The 27383-nt window shown below is 44.2% G+C and overlaps 1 protein-coding gene across 1 annotated transcript in view; it reads left to right on the forward strand.

Annotated features, from left to right (window-relative positions):
• The first annotated feature begins 2298 nt into the window (after positions 1 to 2298).
• The window catches only part of LOC147665935 (echinoderm microtubule-associated protein-like 4), a 114213-nt gene continuing 89128 nt past the window's right edge, over positions 2299 to 27383 (forward strand). The window contains exons 1-3 of the mRNA XM_086949399.1: positions 2299 to 2419; positions 14369 to 14518; positions 26556 to 26625. Coding sequence (XP_086805525.1) covers positions 2313 to 2419; positions 14369 to 14518; positions 26556 to 26625 — 327 coding nt within the window. The 5' untranslated portion in view covers positions 2299 to 2312. The remainder of the gene's footprint in view (positions 2420 to 14368; positions 14519 to 26555; positions 26626 to 27383) is intronic.

The raw sequence follows: 27383 nt of genomic DNA on the forward strand, positions 1-27383 counted from the left end.
TGAAGTTAAGCTGGTCTGTGAAAAATGGGCTATATGTCTGCTTGACAGAGCATGCCTGTACCTCAGTGAAGCGACAAGCTGAAGCAATCACCATGATCAATATTGTTTTTAGTGTAATGAGACTGAGTTTTTTCAAATGGGGCGCCCATGAGGGAGGTGATAACTAAATTAAGGTCCCACTGAATCAACACAAAGGTTGTTGGCAGGAACATCCCTTTTAAGAAACTCGTCTCAATCGGTGATTGTAAAAAGAGATGGCTGATCAGGTAGACTTAAAAAGGGTTAAAGGGCTGATACTTAACCTTCATCTGTTGCCACAGGGGTCTAAAGAAAGCGCAAATAACTGTATGTCAGCGAACTGTGCCTGTAGAGACTGAATGTTGCGTCCCGCATAAACCGTTTTGGTGGTAGGACACCGACTACTCCGGCAGGACAATCAAAAGCGGTCAACTGTTACTGCTCAAACTCAACACATGAATGTGCATGTTTCACAGGCTCTGGTGCAGGAACCTGCTCTCCTGCTGTGACACGAGGTCGTCCCGAAGAGGCAACCGATCGAAAGTCAGAGGCTCATGTTCAGAAGTTCTGGGTAACACACACTTCCTGCCCAGTCCAGAGCCAATAGGGTGACTTGGGCCCAGTCTTTACTGATTTTCTTCAGAAAGCTTGGCAGGAGAGGCAGGGGCGGGAAAACGTGCAGGAGCCCCATGATCCAGTCAAAGCAAACAGCACCTCAAAGTGATACCTGCCTTTGGGACTCCAGCATGCATGGAGTCCACACTGGAGTCCACATTGAATCTTACAGCAAGTATGCCAATTGTATGAGTCTAGAAATATTTGGTGTGTGACCAAGACTGCTACTAATTAAAGCATAAAGCTTTTAAGAGAGCTATATGTAGCATGCCTGTTTCCATTTCTTGTCTAACAAACAAGATAAACAGCTTTTAAATCTATATTTACATTTTGAATACTTTCGGTGGACAAATAAAAGTATGGGTACTTTGGGTTTCATCAAATGTATGTGATGAAAAGCTCCAGAGCTTCCAGTTGATGTCAAATGTCCTACTGTCCTGTATTCCCCACTTCTCTTGATTAGAACTCTAGCCTAGTTGTGTAAGAGGACCTATGCCCAGGACAGGAACGGACCCACACCATGACTTGGTGAAGTGATTGTAGTAGCAAAGGGCTCCTCAATTGATTACGGTTTTCGCCCATTCCTGTTTTGTATGATATGTTCAGCCACACGTGTATTGCTATTTTTTTTATCTGTTTGGGAATGATGGATAAACTTTGTCATTGACAGAAAGTTCTGGAGTATTATATCACAGGAAGGTGAAGACATTTTACTTTTAGTTCATAATTGTCCCTGAGATTTGCCACTGTATGACTCTGCATTGGCTACCCTGAATATGCTTCTGCAACATCCTTCAAGCGTCCCCCAGTTTTCCACAATCCTGTATTGTGGGGGAGTCCACCACTACATGCCCCCCACACTATGGGAGGATGTTAAGGTCATGTCCTCTAGCCTCAAGAGATTAAAACACTTTATTCATTTCACTGCTAAAAATATATGTAGAAAATGTATAAGCCTTTTAGTAAGAATCGATATGAAGGATATTGTGTACAAGTATACATAGGCCCTTACATTTTATCAGCATAAATTAGGGATAGTTATTAAGTAGAATGCGGATGTATGCCATTGATGAGTCGTAAGGAGGCCTGGAGTATTGTATTTGTGTATGCTGAGGAAATGTTTCTTAACCGAAGCATGAGAAGTACCAAAGGCTGAAGTATCAATGCTGAAGTGAAAAAACTGGTGTGCGTTTAGGAAAAACGGCATAGTATTCAATGCATTGGTGGCTCATCGGGTGTGAACTTACTGCAGGTCACAGGTTCTCGTTCTGGCAACAATAGACGCAAATTAGGTTGATATCAGTGACATTGATTTAGGCAATACACCAAAGAATTATCTATCTACATTTGCATATTCATAAAATCCATTTTAAATTTCAAGTTTCAAAATGTTAAATGTCAGTGCTATCCGAGCTTGGAGGACGACAAGACACGTTCATTTTAAACTTATTTATTGTCTGTTGAAGGAAAAGGGCATACTACATTGAAAAAAAAGTAGACACAACAATGTCAAATGTTTATTTTGCTCAGATCTTTCATTTTACTGCGATGTAGTAAAATATTAAATGTGCCCACTTTTAAAACGTCTCCTTGTTGCAACTCAATGCGTGCAAGACTTGTTTGAGCTAACTGTCTACAAACCGTGTGTTTCATTTTGAACAGAGGGAGAGTACATTAAGATGTTCATGCGAGGTCGACCAATCACAATGTTCATTCCTTCTGATGTGGAAAACTATGATGACATTAGGACAGAACTACCTCCTGAGAAGTTAAAACTGGAGTGGGTGTATCCTTTCTTCGTTTTGCGACCCTGAGAAGCTGCAGTTTTTGCCTCTCCTCATGCGTTCATCTTCCACAACTACATAATTGTCTCGATCCCACCCTTTGTACATTTCAGTTACATTTAAACAATTTGTTAACTTTCTAGAATGTAGAATGGCACTAAAGGATGAAGACAGAAAATGTACCTAATAGAGTAGAGAACAGAAATAATGGGCCAACATGTTTCCTAGAGCTCCTCATCCTCAGAAGGCCTGTAGACTTCAGATATGTTTTTCTCCATGTGGGGTCCCCACAACCTTAGACTAGAACTGTTGCTCAGCATCTGTGTTATTCATTAACTTCAAGTAGTAAACACTGGGGGGCAAGAGCGCAAACTTTATTTTTGTATGCGATGAAAAAGGAGGTGGGAAATGTGCATGCCTAAAGTGCTTTTTTCCTGGGAGTGTTTGTTGTTTTCTTCTCTGTCAAGTTTTTAGAACTCTTTTACTTTGTGTTTTATGTAAACACCTTCTGGTTTTGATTTTTGTCCATTTGCAATTCGTTTTGTGCTTTGTTCTCCTATGACTTCACCTCTTATTAAATCATGCAGGAAGCGGGATTGATTGGTATGCAAACATTCCATTTGAAGTCTAGTCCTCAGCAATGGAATTCTTGCAAGTTTGGAGTTTTGGAGGTGAAAAGCGTTTTCATTGTTTTCTTTTTCTTTTTTAAAGATTTTCTCTTTATAGGCTGTAGATCTGGACCGTAATCTGAATTTTCTGTCAAACCAGAATTCCACAGATTTACATTTGTTGATCCGTTCCAACTTCTCATGAAGATTTCTGGCCATTCCTGTTGCATCCTATTCCTGATCTCATGTGGCTTCACAGCCGTTTATAATCCTGGCCTCCAGTATTCGTCTATGCCCTAATGTAACACATCATGTTATAAGATTCATAGACATACTATCAGCAGTGTTAGAGAAATGGAAATTTCTAATGACTTACGTGAAGTTTTACCTTATTTACAAGCCAGCATCGCAGTACAGCATCTGGAGACAGGCAAGACTTGTACAAGTTGTGGCTACTACCCAAACCTTTCACCTTTACTACTACAAAATAAAATATAATTGTAAAGCAAATTACAGCCTGGGCCACTAAAATATGTGATGTGTGGCAGTGGAGTTTTTTAGGGATTTCCTGCACTGGCCGATCTATTGCCTGTGGCTTAATTTGCCAATTTTTAACCAATATAACGTTTCTCGCTCACACCGATCCAGAGTTGTCCAGCTAATGGATACATACCCATATGATAGACTATGAGGAAGTATTTTGTCTACAGCAGGAAACAAAACTCTTAAACAATTAAATGTATTTCAGACATGGTGATTAAACGATTCTTTTCTTGCCACTAATAAGGTTTGTTTCGCCATTAACACTAATTTGTGTTTCCTATACACGCACAGTTGTTAAAGCTGCGTTTATTTCATTATTTCAACAGGTCACTCATTGTGGAAGAATCAGTCACAGATGTACGGCGGTACCACGCAACTCATTGCCATGCATGGCTTTACAGCGTAGTCATAACGATGACCGCAACACTTCCACGCAAGTCTTTACCACGTGTATGCCTTTACAACAAAATGTAATTGTTATGGCATGTATGGTGAAGGCATATGCGTGGTAAAAACGTACCAGGTAAGTATACGCTCAAATAAAAGAAATATATATATATGTGATCAAGCGCTCTGTGAAGCGCGAAACGCGTCATGGCGATTTTTTGAACCCAGCACGAAATAAAGACTCAACTTTTGCACCAATCTTGGGCCCGTATCTGTTTCTGCTTATATATATATATATATATATATATATATATATATATATATATATATATATATATATATATATATATATATATATATATATATATTTGAACATTTGCATATATATGTATATATCATTATTTTGTGTATACTTATAAGTATTTATAAATATACATACAAACTTGGCATCCCAAAACTCATACCAGACTAAAAACCCCTTAGTACACAAACACCCATACCCCCACTAAACCCTAAAAATACCCTTGTCCCCCTAAACCCATACCCATCGTAAACCAGGCCCCCCTTACCACCCAAAAACCCATATCGACCCTAAACTCTAAAAATCCCACTGCCATACAAAAACCCATACCAACCCTAAACCCTACAAATTAGCTTGCCAACCCAAAAACTCGTACCTGCCCTAAAACCTAAAAATACCCTTGCCACCTAAAAAATCCATGCCCACCCTAAACCCTAAAAAGAACCTTGCCACTCAAAAACCCACACCCACCCCAAAAACCACTCAGCACCCAAAAGCCATACCCCCCTAATGCCTAAAAATGCCCTGCCATAAAAAAAAACATGCCCACCCTATTCCTTAGCACCCAAAAACCAATACCCGTCCTATACCCTAAAAATGCCCTTGCCACTCCAAAACCCATACCCACCCAAAACTCTAAAATTATGCTTGCCACCCAAAATCCCAAACCCACCCTAAACCATAAAAATTTCCTTACCACCCAAAAATCACCCATACCCTAAAAATACCCTTGCCACCCAAAAACTCATACACACCCTAAAAAGTCACTTACCATGCAAAACCCCAAATCCACCTGAAACATTCCTATAACCCAAAAATCTTCATACTCTTACCCACCTTAAAAAAATCTTTTTCTAATATATATATATTTATATACACACACATACATGTCCATATGTTTATATGTGTGTGTGTGTAAAGAGCACTTAAAACTTAAAAACATTCTTACTTACATATACTTACCTTTTAAAACATTTATAACTAATATGCTTTTAAAACAAAATTCTTTGAAATGGCATGCTTGGTAAAGGCATATTCGGTGTAAAATCCTGTGTGGTAAAGACTTGCGTGGTAGTGTCGCCTAAAGGCATGCTGGGTTCCAGCTTTGTGGTAAAGGCTGTTCCCCATTAAGTATGAAATGCACTGCATTGTACTGCGGAGCTGTTTTTGATGCAAAGCTAGTTATAGTTCAAAATCATTATAAAAAATTGTCACTGTTGCAAGAAAATTGTTGTTAAGTTTCGACTCTTAATTGTGTTCTACAATTCTTAACATTATTCTATGTTCATTAGAAAAAACACTGACATCACATTTCTTAAACTTTATAAAAAGACTTTAACACATTACGTGCATATTTGTCCTTACTGTTTAATCTCAGCTTGTATTTTCCAACCTGGTCCGTAGAGCTGTGCTAAACATAACAGTGAAACAATCTATGGATCTCATGAGTATGCAATGTATGTCAGCAGTCTGCTATGGCACTAAATCTTTTAATTGTTCTCTGCCCTTCAGTAATAAAATGTGAAAATTAGGCTTTATTTAGGTCTATCATGTCTTCTACAGTACTTGGGTACACTTTCTTTCTTGAAAGACTATAGAAACAAACCTGAATTTAATTGACCAATGCGTGCTCATAATGCATTCTAGAGCTAGGACCAGGCCTATGTTAAGAGGACACAGCATAATGGTTTTCCACTCGAGTAGTGTTTTAGAAAACTGAACAAGAAATAGTTCAATTAGTGAAACACTTCCTTAAATGGAAACATTTAAATATCAGGCTAGTAGATTTTAGTCATTGGCAAGTCCCACCTGCCTATCAAATGCCTAATTTATTTATTCGTTTAAAGGTTTTCTGAGTGTCACTTCCTGGTTTAGGTAGTAGTATTCTTAGCAACTAGCATGGAAGAGAATTGTCATAAAAGTTAATATGATTAAAAAAGTATCAGAAAATAAGTTCCAGCAGTTTGTTGCGGCATATGTGAATATGTGATTTAAGTGGTGGGGAGGTATTTAGTTTTGGTATTTTGAGATCTAGAGTGTTTTACTCAAGCATACTTGCTATCCATTCAAGGTAGTTTGTAGCTAGGTAAGATAGACTGGTTGGTTTAATTTAATTCCTTTATATGTGAGATAGCATAATATTAATTTTATTCTCTTCTCCTTAATGGGAAGCTTACATAGCTCCTTTAGTTGTGGGGCGATGTGATCAACTTCTTTAACGAGGGAACTGTATCTTGTGTGCAGTCTGGACAACTCCACATGCAGGCCTCAACAGAGAGGTGATCACTGACTGCCTTACTTGTGCTAGAGGTCTGGAAATATTTTGGTTGCAATATACTGAGAAAGAAGTGTCTAATCTGGGGAGACTAAAGCTTTTTTCTGACCCCTTTGTTATGTCCAAGACTGACTTAGCCTGAGTTAAGAATGCGTTTAAAATTAGGAAACCGGCTTGGAGAGGAAGGTGAAATCGTTAAGACCTCCTTAGGGGCGGCCATGTTTAGTGGCACCTTGGTGTCCCCTTGGGCTAATTTGACCCAAGTAATGTGTTAATCTTCCCATGTGATGAGTCTACGCCCCAGAGCCTGCTTCATTTTACCTTCTTATGCAAATATTATATGGTTTATTCTAAGAGGGTTTTAGTTCTTCCAATTAGAGGATGTGATATCAGATGATGTGCTCATGCCCTGTCTTATCTGCAACAACTAAATTCTCCCTCTCATTGTAGCAGCATTTACTCCTTTTTGAAGGGTGCAGTTGCCAAAAGAAAACAGATGGTATTTTAATCTTAGGCACTTCTAGTCACACTTGGTCACTTTATCAGATGCTAACTAAGGGGCATCTGTTTGATGTATTTGTTAAGGCTTTTGCATTCCAATTGTGTGGGAATTTAACTCTGATCATTTGACTCAGGAGTTTTTTTTACCGTCTATTTTCATCATGCATTCATTTACTGTTTATGAAATCTGTGAGTAGACAAGGACACGGTAATGTTCTAATGATATATTAATGTTTTGCATTGTGCTTTTATGTCTGCTTCTTGCTGACGAAATCAAGTATTCTCAATCCGTATCTCCTCCCAGCAGAATGGTACAGCTTTAAGAGTGGCATTGAAAGCTTACTTTCATGACACTGGCTGGGAAACTGTTGAGGAAATTGTTCTCGCTTGCTAGCTCTTTTTACAGATGTGTGATGTGTATCATGCAATATTCAATTACCTGCAATATATTATGGATGCTGTGATTTTTAGTGAATACACTGGACTAACTTATCACATCTCACCCTTTGATTAATCTGAGTCACTCAACATAAAGCTTGCATGTGGTAGCAAATAAAGGACTCCGCCTACAACAAATAGGCAGAGTCACATCCAGCTTTGCACATTATGAGCATTTTATGCTAAATGGCAGTGGTTGCTGCCAAAAGACATAGGTGGCTCCTGTGTACTGTTGGCCAAATAAGAGTTCCTCCGTGCTTGTTGGGGTGACTGATTACTTTGCTGCGGAAGTAGGAGTAAATAGGGTTAGGCGATGTAGTTTTGAAATAGGGGAGTCAATCTTTCTTCATTGGAATGAAAAAGAAATATGTTGGCGGTGTAATTGTTTTTAAAGTGATGAAATTAATTGGTTATTGTTGAATAGAACTGGAGGTGTTCTCGGGGATGGAGATTATCTAGCAGTTAGGACTGATGTGAGGCCTGTAATGGAACGATTTGATAATGGAGTCGGGCATGGATTCATGTGGCACTCTTGGATTCATGCTGACCTTGCTGCAGCAGAGTACGATGGTCGAATGTTGTCATTAGTCTTTAACCTGTAACTCAGTCTACATCTGTGTGTTATGTAGTAGAGATTTCGTGTGTGATTGAGAAAACTCTGACTTGAAAGGAGTATTTGGTGACGATGCACGCTTTGAAGCCAGAATATTACTAGGTAAACTGTCAAACAAAAGGACAGCTGGCATAAATATTTACAGGTAAAAAGCAGATGGTGCCAAGTTCTTAAAAAAACTAACGTTTCAACCGACGTGAAATCTCCTTATTTGCTGTTGCATGGTTTGCGGGTATTGTGGTGTGAAACCTATTTTCTTGGAATTGCTCTATATTTGTGTCCAAAGCACCTTTGATATTGCAAGGTAGTTATAGCATCTTATTGATTTATGCCAGATACAAATAACTGGTTTTAAGGCTTATGGGTTTTTAGAACTACCAGGTGCTGTTAAAGCTATCATAATATAAATTGTCTTCATTTGTTGGTAAAGCACCTCAACAGCCAGATCAACTTGAGAGCACTGGAAATAAAGGGCTTTGGGGGTGAGTGAGGAATCATCTAGAGTATCCCTACCCGGGCGTTGAATGCAAGAAAGATCATTGACGAAGCTGAAGTATTTCAGTAAACTCTTTCCTTGACTGTTTGTCAGTAAACTAACAGTAGTCTGGAAAGATATAAACTCTGAGGGTTCAAAAAGGGCTTAATCTACCAGCGGTGTAATTTAGAGTTTTGACCAGGAGGACTTTGCACATGCATTTAAATTGTCAGAGCTAGGACTATGGTGATTGGTTTTGGCAAGTGTAGTATAGGTAAGATTCTGCTTAGGATGCAAAGATGGATCAACACAGATTTTTTTGATTTAGTTAACTTAAGGAAGGAGAGGGGAGGGTAATCTGCATGTTACAAACTTTTTTGTGTCTGGGGAGAGGAGAAACCACACAGAGAACCTGCAAACCGGAAGTCAAGTAGTGTACCCTGGGCCTCCGCAGGGGTTGAGTCTTGAAAGGATCAAGGTGGAGGCAGTTTTGATTCACTCGTATTTGGCTTTGGAGAGGGCATGACTTTATGGTGATCCACCACATCTTTCAGCATTCTGATTTGGACTTGAGCATCTTCCTTGCACATCTGCCAACCAAGATTTTAACTGTGAAGTATGTTCACAAGTTATATTATGTACATATTCAGGAAGGATGTTGATGGTGTCAATTTATGAGTAACTGCGGAAGAATTCATGAAGCAGAGGTTTTCATATTTACTTAGTGAGTCCGTTGTATAAAACGGATGTGAGTCAATGGAGTGCTGATTGTGTGTCCAAACGTGGTGATTCAAATGACTAGAACTTTGCATTGATATATTTTTGAGAGTTGCAGAGATATTGTGGGAACTTTTTTCAGGAGAACGCAAATACCAACAGGTGATGGAAGGAACTCCTTGGGATAGTACTCCAACACACCGTTGTTTTACCTAAAATGCTACATCAGATTAGGCTCATCCATTACAAACCAGCCTTGCTCTTATCCAGTAGGAACAGTTCAGCCCACACCTTTTCAGGCAATTCAGGGGCAATCCGATTACCAGACTCAAACTGTACCAAAGAGAGCCTTTCACAACTAGTGTCTTGTGGTTCACCTTACTGTTGGACCCAAAACTAAGTACCAAGGTCAGCACTTCACCCTCAGGGCAGGGAAGTGTAGCAATCTCAGGCTTACTCGGTGAGGTGGTGTGGGATTGAGACTCAGATTTCAACTAGCAATGTGCAATAAATCACTGTCCAACCAATGCATTTGTTTAAGAAGAAAAGGTACTTGAATAATGACACCATAACTACATTTTATTCGTAAAATGTAGAGTACACAGTAATGCTCACTGGTATACCTTTGGCAAAATTGCAATATGGGGGACTTAGCCAGTGTTGACTTAGACTGGTGCCAGACTTGCTTAGGTATTAGGTATTGTACTGATAGTCAATTTAGAGCAAGACGAATTGTTGTATGGAAACATTTGTAAGTTGCGTTTCCTGACATTCTTCTGGAATGGTAGCGAAAACCCCAAGAATGGCATGGACTGTTTATCAAGTAGAACATATATTGTCCCAGTGCCTCTTGCAAGCCCTGCAATGTGTATTATTTCATGCTATGCTTTCAAGTAGTCTGATGTGGGCTGCACCCACTTCTGCCAGCGGAGACTGGTGTGGTGCTATTCAGCATGTGTGCATGTTTGTACAGACCATGAAGAGAGGCAGCATTGACACTGCCCTGGCTCTGCTGACTTATCTGGTTCTCATCTCCGGGCTGGGGAAGGAGAACTATGCGCTGCCTGTTCCATTCATGGATTGAAATAACTTTCTTGCATGATCCTCCGACACATAGAAGCTCACAATCCTGGAAGAACAAAGACCTAACTACTGGTTGTAGTGGTCATCCAGTCGGAGGTGTATTTGTAAACCACCCACTGAGTCACTTTCAGGTCTTGATGAAACTGCTGACCACAGTTGTGATTCTTCTTAGTGCCCAGATGTCCCGGGCACTTAGTGACTAGGTCTGACTTTTATTGTTCACTAGGGACCTCACCATCTACCTTTTGCAGGTCTTCAGGCACCGATCATCAGAGGTGCTCTAAATGATCATATGCCCACAGCTGCAGCGAGTGCGTGATCGTAGTCTGGGGCCTCCTTGCAGGTATCCAGGGTCGCATGGCTTAACCACAAGCCCTGGCAATGCAGATCCTTCCCTGGGCTACAGTGGGCTAACTTAATTTCTTACCGCACAATTCCTCAGGACCACACTCCCTGCCGACCTCCTCCCCGACACACTTTCCAAGGTCCAGTATCCCTTCACAGTGATTAGTGGACTCCTTCCTGTGTGGATATTTCGAGGTGTCTTCCTAGCAAGATGCAGAAATTCCAGGTTCCTGTTCTCTAATTTGCAGGGGGAATTTGGCAGTCAGTGAACCCAACTAGCTGGTGTAGAACCCGTGGCAGTGTTAGATGAGAGGTTCTGGCTCCATGACTGGGGGTTTCTGCCCTATATTTATATTATCTTTTCAGACTGAGATTGTGTATTCTACAGTTCCAGCTGTGCAATCAGATTTGGGTGGTTTGCTACTTTGCGTATTCTGCCCAAACTGGTCAAGCATCAGTCTTTGTTCTCTAGTATTAGTAGGAAGTAGGGTGGGGCTGGGAGCTCACTGTCAGGGGAGCCTAAAACCAAGGCCACTTCTCAACCTGTTGGGGTAATACCTTTGTGGAATAATGGAACAAGACGGGGTCAATGGTTGTTCTTACATTTCAGAAGGGCCCTTTATCTCCCGTCCCAGACACCCTAGATTCTGGTCCCATAAAAATGACCTCCGAAATGTTTTAAAGGGGCCATGCAATTCACATTGTTGTTTGGCGGTCTCCTTCTGGTCTCCCACCGATGTACCATTCACACACATGAGATCCAAAATGTATTCCTGTGCTGCCACTGCCAAGCACTCCATATATGCTCCACACTCACCTTACCTCGAACTCGTAGTATAAACATAAATGTGACATCCATCTCCCACATGACCGAAGCGAAGGACACAGTTGTGGGGGACTGGCAGACCATTTAAAATGGGATCGGCCACTAGGCTGTTCTCACTGTGCAGGCAATGGGAAATACGGCCTGTACTACCTCTATAATCAGTCCATGCCACAACCGTCAGTCCTCCACAGTTCAATGTGCTGATAGTCATGCGTAGCACACATGGGCACAGTGCCAAGCTGTGTGTGTTTTTTTCTGATATAGAGAATCCAACCAGGACCCGGTAAACACTGGATGGACATGCAATATTGCTACTAATGTTTACAGAAGCTAAAACAACATAGGCCTGTGGATCTATTAATACACAGTGGCAGAGATATCCAGAAGCCATAGTAGTACTAGGGGTTTTTTACGGTGTAATTTTTGTTCCATGTCTATTGTCTATGAACTGCTGAAATGTTTCTATTGGTCTTGTATTTTTTTAATTGTGTCTGAAAAGTTTTGGTTTCGAATGTTTATGATTTGTCAAGGAATATTTCTTTGATTTTAACTGTCTTGTATTTTAATTGTTCAGATTCATGGTTTTTAATAAAATAAGACTGTAAACGATTTTATTTCTTTGTGGAAATTATCATATATTCCCCATAACACAGTGGACTATAGGTTCTTTTCCGTGTCTTTGTATATGTGTGTTTACACGGGTCTGTGAGGTTCATGAGCGCACTCCAGGGATTTCCCTTTGACTTACCAAGCTGTGTTCCGCCTTCTGTGTCAGTGAGTCATTGACATGCATACAAAACTAAAAAAAATCCATAGACTTCCTACATGGGAATTTGTGGGCGGATTGCATCCTCACCCATGTTTCCCATCCCAACAGTGGTGTTGGAGGGTCTGGCCATGGGAATGAAACTGCTCCGATCCCCTGACTTCATGAGAGGGCTCAGTTCACATTAAGACTTTAATCCTGCCGGATTCATTATTTAATTTCTATTCTTTGGAGTTGTGTAGGTGGATTGAAAACTTTGCATTTACCACCATTTCAAGTACCATCTATGAGAAAGACAAATTGGTGACGATCACTATTTTGCTCGAGCACATTGGTGACGTCTCTGTGTTCAAGGGAGGTGTTGAGGAAGTTCATGATGTACTTACAGGTCAGCATGTACAGTTCAATAACTATGGTGTTGCAAAAGTAACTATGGGGTTTGAGGTCAATGGGATTCCGTAAATCTAATATCTTTGATAATTTGTGCCAGCCTTTGGAAGTATCCCGACTGCATTGTGGGGCCTATCCATGGTGTCAATTTGGAGGATGTAAAAGAATACTTCTATAGTAATCTTTTACATACTCTCACATACTTTTGGAATTAACCTCCAAAACCTGTTAAATAGGTATATTGAGGGACTGTACATATGAAATTGGTATAAATCCAAAGAATGTTGCCGCCTTTGCACTTTAATTTGGCATTTTGTGGCCGATTTAAAAAAGCATCTAAGAGTAGGCAAACCAGTGTTCCTACACATACACTTAAATGCCTTTGTGAATAGGCCCCTCTATGACACTTTAAAGGCGGCTGTAAGTCTACTTGTAGAACCAATCATTGTAATTGAGAGAAGGTTTGGATGCTTTCCTGTGGTGTCCTGCTTTTGTGGTACGTTTCTTGTGTCTGACGGATGTGATTCACAAACAGATTTTGTTTCCCTATATATTATTATAGTTGTATTTAAGGTAGGGTTTGAAAATTTGCATAGCCTTTTCTTTGTACCAGTTGCAAATGTCTGCAAACGTAACAAAAAATTGCAACGTTTTTTCTCTTTGATGCATTGTGCAATTTGTGACTTAAGACAAATTGGCTCACATATTCTTATTTAATACTTACAAAATGGTTGTGCATAAGAATTTCCCTGTGAATTGCAGTTATGCATAGAAAACCTAACTTAGAGGTAAATCTGGGAGCAAAATGCCTACAAACATTTCCCTTAGAACATTAAAAGGATTTGCAAAAGGTAATCTTGAAGAGACATATTCTGCTCATGTGTTGCACCTTGGGTGGGTTCGACTAGAATCAAAATTATTTTGTAGTTTGGTGAAAATTATCTTTTGTTGTGGACACACCTTTGCACAGGCAAATAAAAGTGACAGGCATGCTGTAAACCAGAAAAAAACCTTAGCCCACAAATAGCTTGAACAAACGGACCATGCTACCGTAATATATGCATGCCATGTTTCATACGCCAAGTATCATCATTGCTCTTTTGATTTGGAGGTTAGTAAAACTTCTCCGTGTGATAAGTCATTGTAGTGCATTGTATGGCCTTGATTACCAGTTGGGTAGATCAGAATTTCCATGTGGTGGTTTGCTTCATTCAAACATGACTGTCCAGCTATTCCCACAACCAGTTTTCGTGGATGCGGGATCACCAGACCCAATGTTACCAGTGATAAATTCTTGCAGGTAAAATTGATTTGGGGCTTCATCTACAGCAGGAGACAGGGCTCAGAACTTTGCCACGACCATGCTTCTTCTCTGGCATAGGTGCTCCCAAAGTCCAGAGCGATTCTATCCTATCTGAATAATTCTTCCCCTCCCTCCCAGAAAACTCTTCACACATTTACCATTTGAGCATGGAAATTCCTTGACTGTACAGTTAACCACCATTCCCAGAGGTTTGACTGGGCAGTAATATTGAATTGATTTCATGTGGTCATCTTCTGCTCTTGTGATATGCACATTTCCCCTTTTCTGCTCACAGTTACAAAAGATTCTTTTGAGAACAGTTTAATAACAAACACCGATTTTCCATAAATATACGGTTATAATCCTTGACTGATCTTAAGATATGGATATCGTGGGAGGGACTGTCGAGCCAATGTCTACCTCCTCCCCACCGGCGAAATAGTGTATTTCATCGCGTCAGTAGTGGTGTTATTCAACTATGATGAGCGAACGCAGAGGCACTACCTTGGCCACACAGACTGTGTTAAATGGTAAGTATGAAGTTTCAAGCCTTGTGTTGATCATGCATGTTATTCTGTGTGATGAATTATACATACAATTAAAGTAGCGCAGAGGGCTAAGTTGAGCACAAAGAGCATATTGGTAATTGAGCTATTGTTTAGTAAAATTAATATATAATTTTTGTTGCGGGTTTGCTGTATCCCAGACTGTGACTTAAAACCCAGATAAAGTATAGGCAACATCCCTTAAGAAAAGTTCAGGTTTTGATTACTGTTGGCTGAATGTGATGTAAACAGTAATTATAATAGGAACAAAATGTTTATTTTTAAACTTTCACCATCCGTTATCATTTCAGATGGCTGTTTGTAGGAGAGTAGGGTCTGCTATCCTATGGTCACCCCAATTTTTGCTTTTTGCTTCACTGGTTTTCGACTTACTGAGGCTGTGGGCCTGCTAATCAGACCCCCAGCCTGCTGTTCTCTCTCTAAATTTATAATACATGTGCTATAGGTACATACCACAATTGGAAATGGACTCCTTGTCAGCCCCTGTACCATGCACTATAGGTGCTCAGGGCATAGGTGCCACCAAGGCCTACCAGGGGCTGAAGCATAGCTTTTGCCACCCCTGGCTGGTTCTTAAATTGACACAACTGGCTGATCACTCAGCTGGGGCAAGTGGGTGTAATCACCCCTTGCTTAGATATAGTATACCTATATCTAAACCTATATCTGGACACATATATAACCTGTGAGCCACTCCTATGGAAGGCCTCATCAATCCTGGAGGCAGAGTGCGTGGTTTTATGTGAGATGGAGCTCTGGCATGAGCTGAGCCTGTCTGCAGCTGTCGGGAACAACTCCCTAAGCTGATCCGGGATAATGCCATACCATATACTCTTAAGCGCCTTATAATCCTCGCGGTTATATAGCAACTTTGGTTTGGCTTTATCAAAACATGTCGTGTAAGGTGTCATACGAATTGGAATACTACCCCCTCGCCAGTTCTGGCGACGGGGGTAGCATTCCACCCTTCTAGAGGGAGAAGACATGTTACTTTACTGAAACGCGGTTGATTTAAAATGAGCCTCAGATCCACAAAATGGATGCCCCTGCCACAGACACGGGTCTGGCCTCCTGCTGCTGACCGAAACCCGGCAGAGGAGGCCTGGACAAAGAGTTTCCTGTCACAGGGCGGTGTCAAACCACCCCAGACAGGAGATAGTGGATTGGAGTAGGGAGGTTTCAAAGAAACCAGACACTGCCTGGGGAGCACAAGGCTGCCCCTTGCAGGATCCGGCCAAACCGGTTCTGGGGCCTCCCAGCCCCTGTCCCAGCGCGGCCAGGATCAAAGGAGAGGGGTGTAACCACCCCCTTCCTGGGTCCCACCCATAGGAGGGGACCTAGCAGGATGTCCAACCCCCTAGATTCGAATAAGAGGGGGAGCAGTCCCAACGGACTTCAGATCATCCTGAAGAAACATAAGAAACGAAATCTGGACCCTTCGACTTTCTACACGACGTGAGAAGACTGAAGAATCTCCCTTGTGGTCAAGGAGTGACCACCCTGTGCAAACAGGCACCATCCAGCCCTCGACCCTTGCTTTGTTGCAGTTCCCGCCGGAACTCGAGCGACAGAGATCGACGAGATCAAGCTTGCCTGCCTTCTACCTGCCCGATCCACAGTCCCTGCAGAGCTGACACCCGTGGAGGCGACCGGAAGCGTGGGGCACGCCATCTTGAAAAGGCCACGAGACGCTGACCGTGCAGCCCACGAGTGACCCTCGAAGCTGTACACCGGGGTTTGAGAAACCCCAGCCCCGAGCTCCACTTGCACCAAAGCTCACCCCTCCACACTCGACGAGTGCTGCGTGGGGCCCTTCTGCTTGTGTGCGCTCGACGCGTTGGCCCGGTCACTTGCCAGTTGGCTTGTGGCCCCTGTGCCGACGAAACTTGAAATACGACTTGCTTTTCTGGTTTCTCCAGATCTGCACCAGCTCCTGTGAAAAGGAGCACCCACTCTGACCCTCCTGGTTCGAGTGATAAGCAATCTCCCGGTTCTGCGTGGATTGCTTTTGCCAAGTGCTGTTTGCTGCAATCTTGAAGCCGACGGTGCTGACGGCGAGAGCCTACGTGGGACAGATCGTGACCTGCTCCTGGACGTCGCAGATGCCCCAGAGCCCACGTGACAGCGGAGAGAAGCCTATCGACAACCGCCTGATTGCGCCCGACATTGCCTGGTTCCGTCCTGGTTCCACCCTGGTCACTGCTGAGTGACCCAGACTCTGTCCCCTCTGCTTTCAGGTACTTTTCTACTTCGATCCACCCTTGGATCGCACCGGACACTTCTGCTTCACAGCGCCTGCAGCTGCAACAGCTTCAAGCACCAAGAACCTGCGTGACAGAACCCGACGCCACTTCGACCCTGTGCACCCACGGCCTGTGGGTGAGGTAACTTTGCAACGCCGGTGTCCTTACACTGGTACACACCTCTAGGGTCTGTGTCTAAAGTTTTGTGTTCCTAGGTTCAGCGGAAGTATCATTTAATTCACTTTATCCAACTTTTACGCACCATTGACTTTACATTGGTGCGCGCCGCACTTTCCGTGCTGCACCCGTCTCCTGTGGGCTACTCCCGACTTCATCATTGCTAGTCCTGACTGCTCCCAGCGAATCTCTAGGCCCTAGGCCTAACCATTGTTCGATAAGTGTTACTTATACCACTTTTTTAGTATATGGTTTGAGTGGCCACCCGCCCTCATCCATAATTGTGCAACTTTATATGTTTAACAGTGCTTTTGATTTAACGCTTGTGCCCCTTTCCTCATAAAGAGTACTGGGGAGTAATTTAGAAATAAATACATATATTTTTACAATATATACTTGTGTGGTGTCCTTTCATTTGATTACAGGATTGTATGTGGTAAAACAGCTCGCTTAACACGACCTCTTAAGTTAAGCCTTTAAGGCTGCTTAGTCCATGCTACCACTAGGATAGCTTGTCTACAAGGTTGACTTACAACCTGACATCTTTGGGGTTTGTTTGGACTGATACCCAGTGGTTCCAGAATTGGAAACACTACATATCAGGCCAACTTCTCACATTGGTGTGCAGCGGTGCGGATTTGAGCTTGCTGTTTGTTTTACCATTGCAATCTTTATCAAATTGAAAGATCACATCAAGTACCTCTAGGTACATATAAATCAAAAGCTTAGCATATTAAGTTCTACTGAACTTAGTAGTTGTAGATTAAAGGGATTAGCACACCCTGACTACAACTCACTAGCAAGGTACAGTAGGAAACCACTTAGTGTAGGTAAGTGCACCACTTACACCTCACTAGCAGTCATGTCTGATACAGGTAGGCCCTCAGGCTCTGCTCCTGTAGAAGTTGATCCTATATGGACAACATCCAGATATGACAACCTTAGCCACAAAGACCTGAGTGCCTTGTGCACAGCCAGGGGGCTAAAAAAGGGCAGAGGCCCTACCATTCCTTCCCTAATAGCTCTCCTAGAAAAGGATGACCTAGATAAGGTGAGTCAGGCTCCCTTAGAATCAGGTGAAGGGATAAACTCCCCTGAGAATGAGGATCTTCCAGATGATGATGTAGTAGAGGAGGAAGAGGAAGAGGAAGGCTCTGATTTAGAAGAGCCTGAAGATCAGGATCAGAGGGGAAACCAGGTACAGGTTGCCAGCCTTAACCAGGCCAACTTGGACCTACATGGGAATGGGGGGGGCCAGCACCACCCCAGATCTCATAACCAAATTCTCCCAGGTAATAGGAGGGAGAGATCTCTATCAGGGGACTCTCACCTTTCTAGTGCCTCAAGAGAATCTCAAAGAGGAATGACTTCCTCCCAGAGAAAAGAGCATAGGGCCAGGATGAGGGCTGTCCAACTCCAAATAGAAAGGGAAGAGGTAGCCTTGGCTCAAGCTAAACTTGCTTTAGCAAGAGAGAGAAAATTGTGTGGCTTAGATGCCACTGGTGGCAGCAAAGTTCCTAAAGAAAAAGACAGGGCCTATGACAATAGAAACCTGACAAAAATGGTGCCCCCCTACAAGGAAGGGGATGATATCCACAAATGGATGACTGCTCTTGAGAGGGCCTGCATGGTACAGCAGGTCCCTGAGGATCAGTGGGCAGCAATTTTATGGTACTCCTTTTCTGAGAAAGGGAGGGACAGGCTCCTCACTGTTAGACCTGAGGATGCCAAAAACTACTCTGTTCTGAAGAGTGCTCTTATTGAAGGGTTTGGCCTAACCACTGAGCAATACAGGTTGTTGTTCAGAGACACCCAAAAAGCACAGACTCAGGACTGGACTGATTTTGTAGATTGTGCCACTAAGGCTCTGGAGGGTTGGCTGCAGGGAAGTAAAGTTTCAGACTATACAGGATTGTACAATCTTATGATGAGAGAACAGATCCTTAATAACTGTCAGAACCAGCTGTTGCATCAATACCTTGTTGACTCTGATTTGACCTCTCCCCAAGAATTGGGAAAGAAGGCAGACAAATGGGTCAGAACAAGGATTAAGCAGAAAAACCAGAACCAAGGTGACCAGAAGAAAACAGACCAGAAGGGTGGGAATCAGAAAGATAAAGAAAAGGACCAGAAGTCTTCAGGCCCCCAAACTAGCAATAAGGAGGGGGGTTCCCAAAATGGAAACAAGAAAAAGAAGAATGATGGCCCAAAGAAACCTTGGTGTAATACCTGCAAATCAGTTTCACACTGGGGCAGTGAATGCACTAAGAAAAATCCAGTCCCCACCACTGCAGCTCCTAAAGCACCTGCACCCCCTAGTACAGTTAACAGTGGTGGTACACAGCCAAAGGGTTTAGTAGGGTTGACCCTGGGTACTGAGGTGGAATCTGGCCTAGTCAGAATCCCCACACAGGCAGTTCTCCTATATGATGTGGACTTATCTTTGCCCACTGCAGTAAGCCCCAGTAACCTGGGCAAATATAGGCAGACTCCCTTAATTAATGAGAAACTGGCTCAGGCCTACAGGGACACTTGTGCCAGTGTCACAATGGTGACACCTGGCTTTGTGGATCCTGGACAGATTGTACTAGGTGAAAGTTACCTAGTGACCAATGCAAGCAACTCCACTACTTCCCATAGTGTGGCTGTTGTGAACTTCTCCTGGGGAGGGGTAGATGGCCTAAAGAAAGTTGTTGTGAGTGCAGACCTCCCAGTAGACTGTCTGTTAGGCAATGATCTTGAAAGCTCAGTTTGGTCAGAAGTGGAGTACAGGACTCATGCAGAAATGCTAGGGATTTCAGCTCATGTCCTTGCAGTGACAAGGTCTCAGGCTAAGAAGTGCCTTCCTGAACCAGTGGTGGATCTTGAAACAATAGACCAACCACAACCCAAGAGGAGGAGCAAGAGGGTTAAGGCTGTGCCTTCCCACTTGCCCCAGGTTGAGGATCAAGTTTCACAGGAAACTGATTCTGCAGTCCAAGAGGAGACTGTCTCAGATGAGCTTGAACCTGAACAGGTTGAGTTTCTGGGGACAGGGGGACCCTCAAGGCCAGACCTGGGGCAGGCTCAATTAGATTGCCCTTCACTTGAACCCCTCAGACAGCAAGCTGCTGCTGAGGCTGCAGGGAATGCTCAAGGTACCCATAAGGTGTATTGGGATGAAGGGCTCCTTTATTCAGAGGCTAGAGACCCCAAGCCTGGCACAACCAGGAGGTTGGTCATACCTTTGAAGTTTAGGGGCTTCCTTCTTACCTTGGCCCATGATATTCCCCTTGCAGGACACTTAGGCCAGAATAAGACTTGGGACAGGCTTGTTCCACACTTTCACTGGCCTCACATGTCAGAAAATGTCAAGGAGTTTTGTCGCTCCTGTGTCACTTGCCAAGCCAGTGGTAAGTCAGGTGGCACAACAAAGGCCCCCCTGATACCACTACCTGTGGTGGGGGTACCCTTTGAAAGAGTTGGAATAGACATTGTGGGTCCCATGGATCCTCAAACAGCATCTGGGCACAGATTTATACTGGTGGTAGTGGATCATGCCACCAGGTACCCAGAGGCAATTCCCCTGAGGACCACCACAGCTCCTGTGGTGGCAAAAGCCCTCATTGCAGTTTTCTCAAGAGTGGGCTTTCCAAAGGAGGTTCTTTCAGACAGAGGTACTAACTTTATGTCTGGATACTTAAAAGCAATGTGGAAAGAGTGTGGAGTAAACTATAAGTTTACCACACCCTACCATCCACAGTGCAATGGGCTTGTGGAAAGGTTCAACAAGACCCTAAAGGGAATGATAAAAGGTTTACCAGAGAAGCTTAGGCGGAAATGGGACACCCTTTTACCCTGCTTGCTCTTTGCTTACAGAGAGGTCCCACAGAAGGGGGTTGGCTACAGCCCTTTTGAACTTTTGTTTGGCCACCCTGTAAGAGGTCCATTGAGTTTGGTGAAGGAAGGATGGGAGTTACCTCTCAAAAAGCCTAAACTAGACATTGTGGACTATGTACTTGGTCTCCGCTCCAGGATGGCTGAATACATGGAGAGAGCATCCAAAAACCTTGAGGCAAGTCAGGAATTACAGAAAGCCTGGCATGACCAAAAGGCTGTTATGGTTGAGTTCCAGCCAGGACAGAAGGTGTGGGTGTTGGACCCAGTGGGGCCAGCAGCTCTCCAGGACAAGTGGACTGGACCCTACCCTATCATTGAAAAGAAGGGAGAAGTCACCTACTTGGTTGACTTTGGTACCCCTAGGAGCCCCCACAGGGTGCTCCATGTGAACAGATTGAAAGCATTTGTTGACAGGGAGGACATGAGTCTCCTCATGGCCACAGATGGGGAACAGGAGGAAGAGAGTGACCCTCTCCCCGACCTGCTTTCCCAGAACCCTGATGATGGTTCAGTTGAGGGAGTAGCCTTGGCAGGCAGCCTCACTGAGCAGCAACAGGTGGACTGCAGACAGGTGTTGCAGGCCCACAGACAATTGTTTTCACTCACACCCAGTCAGACTAACTGGTGCACCCATGAGGTGGACACTGGTGACAATCTGCCTGTGAAGAATAAGATCTACAGGCAACCTGACCATGTCAGGGATTGTATAAAGGCTGAGGTGCAAAAGATGTTGGAGCTTGGAGTGATTGAGCCATCAGAGAGCCCATGGGCTAGCCCAGTGGTCCTTGTGCCAAAACCTCATACCAAAGATGGGAAGAGAGAAATGAGGTTTTGTGTGGACTACAGAGGTCTCAATGCTGTCACTAGGACAGATGCTCATCCCATTCCAAGAGCAGATGAGCTCATTGATAAATTGGCTTCTGCCAAGTTTCTGAGCACATTTGATTTGACAGCTGGCTACTGGCAAATCAGACTAGCGGAGGAGTCAAAAGCCAAAACAGCATTTTCGACCCCTAGTGGACATTATCAGTTTGTGGTAATGCCCTTTGGCTTGAAGAATGCACCTGCCACTTTCCAAAGGTTGGTGAACCAAGTCCTTGCTGGGTTGGATGACTTTTGTGCAGCATATCTAGATGATATTGCTGTCTTTAGCTCCACCTGGGAGGATCACCTGATCCACCTGAAGAAGGTTCTGGAGGCCCTGCAAAAGGCAGGCCTGACTATCAAGGCTACTAAGTGCCAGATAGGGCAGAGCAAGGTTGTGTACTTGGGCCACCTAGTAGGTGGGGGTCAAGTTCAACCACTGGAGAGCAAGATCCAGACCATACAGGACTGGGCTCCTCCAACTACCCAGACACAAGTCAGAGCCTTCTTGGGCCTGACTGGGTATTACAGAAAATTTGTAAAGAACTATGGGTCCATTGTGACACCATTGAATGACTTGACATCCAAGAAGATGCCCAAAAAGGTTCAGTGGACAGTTAGCTGTCAAAAGGCATTTGATGACCTGAAGAAGGCCATGTGCTCTGCACCTATCCTGAAGAGTCCTGACTACTCCAAACAGTTCATTGTACAGACAGATGCTTCTGAGTTGGGGGTGGGAGCTGTGCTTTCACAACTTAATCAAGATGGTCAAGACCAGCCCATTGCTTTTATTAGCAGAAGGCTGACCCCCAGGGAGAAACGTTGGTCAGCTATTGAGAGGGAGGCCTTTGCTGTGGTTTGGGCCCTGAAGAAGTTGAGGCCATACTTGTTTGGTACTCACTTCCTAATTCAGACAGACCATAAGCCCCTCTTGTGGCTAAATCAGATGAAGGGTGAAAATCCCAAACTGCTCAGGTGGTCCATTTCCCTACAGGGGATGGACTTTACAGTGGAGCACCGCCCAGGGACTGACCATGGTAATGCAGATGGTCTCTCCAGGTACTTCCACTTAGAACATGAAGACTTATCTGGTCAAGGTTAAGTTTAATGTCCCTGCGTTTGGGGGGGGGTTATGTAGGAGAGTAGGGTCTGCTATCCTATGGTCACCCCAATTTTTGCTTTTTGCTTCACTGGTTTTCGACTTACTGAGGCTGTGGGCCTGCTAATCAGACCCCCAGCCTGCTGTTCTCTCTCTAAATTTATAATACATGTGCTATAGGTACATACCACAATTGGAAATGGACTCCTTGTCAGCCCCTGTACCATGCACTATAGGTGCTCAGGGCATAGGTGCCACCAAGGCCTACCAGGGGCTGAAGCATAGCTTTTGCCACCCCTGGCTGGTTCTTAAATTGACACAACTGGCTGATCACTCAGCTGGGGCAAGTGGGTGTAATCACCCCTTGCTTAGATATAGTATACCTATATCTAAACCTATATCTGGACACATATATAACCTGTGAGCCACTCCTATGGAAGGCCTCATCAATCCTGGAGGCAGAGTGCGTGGTTTTATGTGAGATGGAGCTCTGGCATGAGCTGAGCCTGTCTGCAGCTGTCGGGAACAACTCCCTAAGCTGATCCGGGATAATGCCATACCATATACTCTTAAGCGCCTTATAATCCTCGCGGTTATATAGCAACTTTGGTTTGGCTTTATCAAAACATGTCGTGTAAGGTGTCATACGAATTGGAATACTACCCCCTCGCCAGTTCTAGCGACGGGGGTAGCATTCCACCCTTCTAGAGGGAGAAGACATGTTACTTTACTGAAACGCGGTTGATTTAAAATGAGCCTCAGATCCACAAAATGGATGCCCCTGCCACAGACACGGGTCTGGCCTCCTGCTGCTGACCGAAACCCGGCAGAGGAGGCCTGGACAAAGAGTTTCCTGTCACAGGGCGGTGTCAAACCACCCCAGACAGGAGATAGTGGATTGGAGTAGGGAGGTTTCAAAGAAACCAGACACTGCCTGGGGAGCACAAGGCTGCCCCTTGCAGGATCCGGCCAAACCGGTTCTGGGGCCTCCCAGCCCCTGTCCCAGCGCGGCCAGGATCAAAGGAGAGGGGTGTAACCACCCCCTTCCTGGGTCCCACCCATAGGAGGGGACCTAGCAGGATGTCCAACCCCCTAGATTCGAATAAGAGGGGGAGCAGTCCCAACGGACTTCAGATCATCCTGAAGAAACATAAGAAACGAAATCTGGACCCTTCGACTTTCTACACGACGTGAGAAGACTGAAGAATCTCCCTTGTGGTCAAGGAGTGACCACCCTGTGCAAACAGGCACCATCCAGCCCTCGACCCTTGCTTTGTTGCAGTTCCCGCCGGAACTCGAGCGACAGAGATCGACGAGATCAAGCTTGCCTGCCTTCTACCTGCCCGATCCACAGTCCCTGCAGAGCTGAGACCCGTGGAGGCGACCGGAAGCGTGGGGCACGCCATCTTGAAAAGGCCACGAGACGCTGACCGTGCAGCCCACGAGTGACCCTCGAAGCTGTACACCGGGGTTTGAGAAACCCCAGCCCCGAGCTCCACTTGCACCAAAGCTCACCCCTCCACACTCGACGAGTGCTGCGTGGGGCCCTTCTGCTTGTGTGCGCTCGACGCGTTGGCCCGGTCACTTGCCAGTTGGCTTGTGGCCCCTGTGCCGACGAAACTTGAAATACGACTTGCTTTTCTGGTTTCTCCAGATCTGCACCAGCTCCTGTGAAAAGGAGCACCCACTCTGACCCTCCTGGTTCGAGTGATAAGCAATCTCCCGGTTCTGCGTGGATTGCTTTTGCCAAGTGCTGTTTGCTGCAATCTTGAAGCCGACGGTGCTGACGGCGAGAGCCTACGTGGGACAGATCGTGACCTGCTCCTGGACGTCGCAGATGCCCCAGAGCCCACGTGACAGCGGAGAGAAGCCTATCGACAACCGCCTGATTGCGCCCGACATTGCCTGGTTCCGTCCTGGTTCCACCCTGGTCACTGCTGAGTGACCCAGACTCTGTCCCCTCTGCTTTCAGGTACTTTTCTACTTCGATCCACCCTTGGATCGCACCGGACACTTCTGCTTCACAGCGCCTGCAGCTGCAACAGCTTCAAGCACCAAGAACCTGCGTGACAGAACCCGACGCCACTTCGACCCTGTGCACCCACGGCCTGTGGGTGAGGTAACTTTGCAACGCCGGTGTCCTTACACTGGTACACACCTCTAGGGTCTGTGTCTAAAGTTTTGTGTTCCTAGGTTCAGCGGAAGTATCATTTAATTCACTTTATCCAACTTTTACGCACCATTGACTTTACATTGGTGCGCGCCGCACTTTCCGTGCTGCACCCGTCTCCTGTGGGCTACTCCCGACTTCATCATTGCTAGTCCTGACTGCTCCCAGCGAATCTCTAGGCCCTAGGCCTAACCATTGTTCGATAAGTGTTACTTATACCACTTTTTTAGTATATGGTTTGAGTGGCCACCCGCCCTCATCCATAATTGTGCAACTTTATATGTTTAACAGTGCTTTTGATTTAACGCTTGTGCCCCTTTCCTCATAAAGAGTACTGGGGAGTAATTTAGAAATAAATACATATATTTTTACAATATATACTTGTGTGGTGTCCTTTCATTTGATTACAGGATTGTATGTGGTAAAACAGCTCGCTTAACACGACCTCTTAAGTTAAGCCTTTAAGGCTGCTTAGTCCATGCTACCACTAGGATAGCTTGTCTACAAGGTTGACTTACAACCTGACATCTTTGGGGTTTGTTTGGACTGATACCCAGTGGTTCCAGAATTGGAAACACTACATATCAGGCCAACTTCTCACACTGTTTGTAAGAACAATTGCTTAAGACTTTTAATAAACAAGTCTTACCTCTGTTTGCCCCCACCCACACACACACACAAACTTTAATTAAACACAGAATTAAGCAATCCGCTGTACAGTAAGATCTAGCAAACAGAGATGGTTCATTTCTGACACCTGGGCAAGATTTTAAACCTATCTTAAGTATTTTCTGTTAATGAGTTTTCCCTTTTTTTTTAATGTTTTTAATACCATGTGCAAAAATATCCTTAATGGTAACTTGTGATATTTAAACTGAAAAGGGGGATAAATAGACTTACAAACTTAATTGTGGAAAATTGAAGCAGTGTTAAAAATTTGCAAACCCTGCTTTTTGCCAACTTTGTGAAGGTTTTTTTTATTGTTGCAAAGTTGGTGAGATTTAAAAAACAATTAGTGGGAGAAAATCCTGCAAAATTTACTTTGAAAATAAATTGGAAAACGCACCTTCATTATATTCTTCCACTGGTCCTTTCATGTTGTAAATTAAGTCTGCATGTCATATTTTGAGACCGTGACAGACCTAGTGAAGTTGCCAAGTCTGTCACTTTTGCAAAACAAATACCCCAGTAAAGCCCGTTTATAGTGATTTTCTCTCGAACAATACAGAATAACCTGACATGTATTGGTACTAACGAGGGCAGCTGTCTATTTCTTAGGTCCCTTGTTCTTTTATTCTGTTTTGCTTAAGGAAAACAAAACAAGCACAGCATCATAAAAGTCCAGTAGTGGGCTCTAGAAAAGTTGTGCTTTTGTGCTAATTTCGAAGGATATCTGATCACCTGTAATGATTGTGTTAATATCCAGATTAAACAACCAGTAATGCCCGGCAGCGGGCTGCAATTCTACATTGCTTCACATGAACTGCTCAGCATTAGAGTCTTTAAAAAAAATGCAACTGAAAAGCAGTTTGTTGTCTCCTTGAAATGACCTTGGATGCTTTCTCCTAGTCTTGCGATCCACCCGGACAAAATCAGGATTGCCACCGGACAGATCGCTGGAGTGGACAAGGATGGACGGGTGAGTGAGGATGCAGCGACGACCGTGGGTGCCAGACACCAGCACGCTTGTGCATCCTTTTCCCACACACATGTGGTATTTGGAAGCCATTAGAAGAGGGGCCGCCTCCCCTCCGGGTAAACACGGTCATAAAGCGGAGGTCTCGCGGCCGACCCCCGAGCTGTGCACACTTAGCTGCTGCCTCGCAGTTTCCGCTTCTCTGCAGATAAACAGTGCCAGGCTGGCCGCTGGGAGTTCCGTTCCATCGCTACCTTCACTTTTTCGTCGCATCTCTAAATGCGCCTTTACTAAATGACGTTAACTTCATTTCTAAATTCTATGCACTTTGTTTTTTTCTTTCCAAGTTAAGTATTTCTTTGAGGTGCGTGGTTTTCGTGTCTTTTAATTCATTACCTCAAAATCTCGGTATGGATGAGGAGTGAAAAGTGTTCTTAATGAGGTAGGTCCCTCAGGTCAGAATGAGAGGCAAGGGTTGTGTTTTGACGTTTTGGGTCGCTCTGATCTTTTTATGGGCCTCGACGGTTCTTTTTGTAGGTCTTGACAGTCCATGTAGGTCGCAACAATTCTTCCTACACTTCCTGTAGCAAGCATAGTGCAACTGTTGGTTCAACTCTGACAAGTTTATCACGCGGGTTTCATGAAACAGCAGGTCTCTTACCTCTATGGTAAGGTCTGGTGCATTTTCACACCCTCGATGTTCTAGCCAGGGCAGCGCTTCATGTCTTTTTAAGGATTGAACCCAAAGAAAGCTCAGGGCT

The sequence above is a fragment of the Lissotriton vulgaris genome, unplaced genomic scaffold, assembly GCF_964263255.1.
Source record: "Lissotriton vulgaris unplaced genomic scaffold, aLisVul1.2 SCAFFOLD_288, whole genome shotgun sequence".
NCBI lineage: Eukaryota > Metazoa > Chordata > Amphibia > Caudata > Salamandridae > Lissotriton > Lissotriton vulgaris.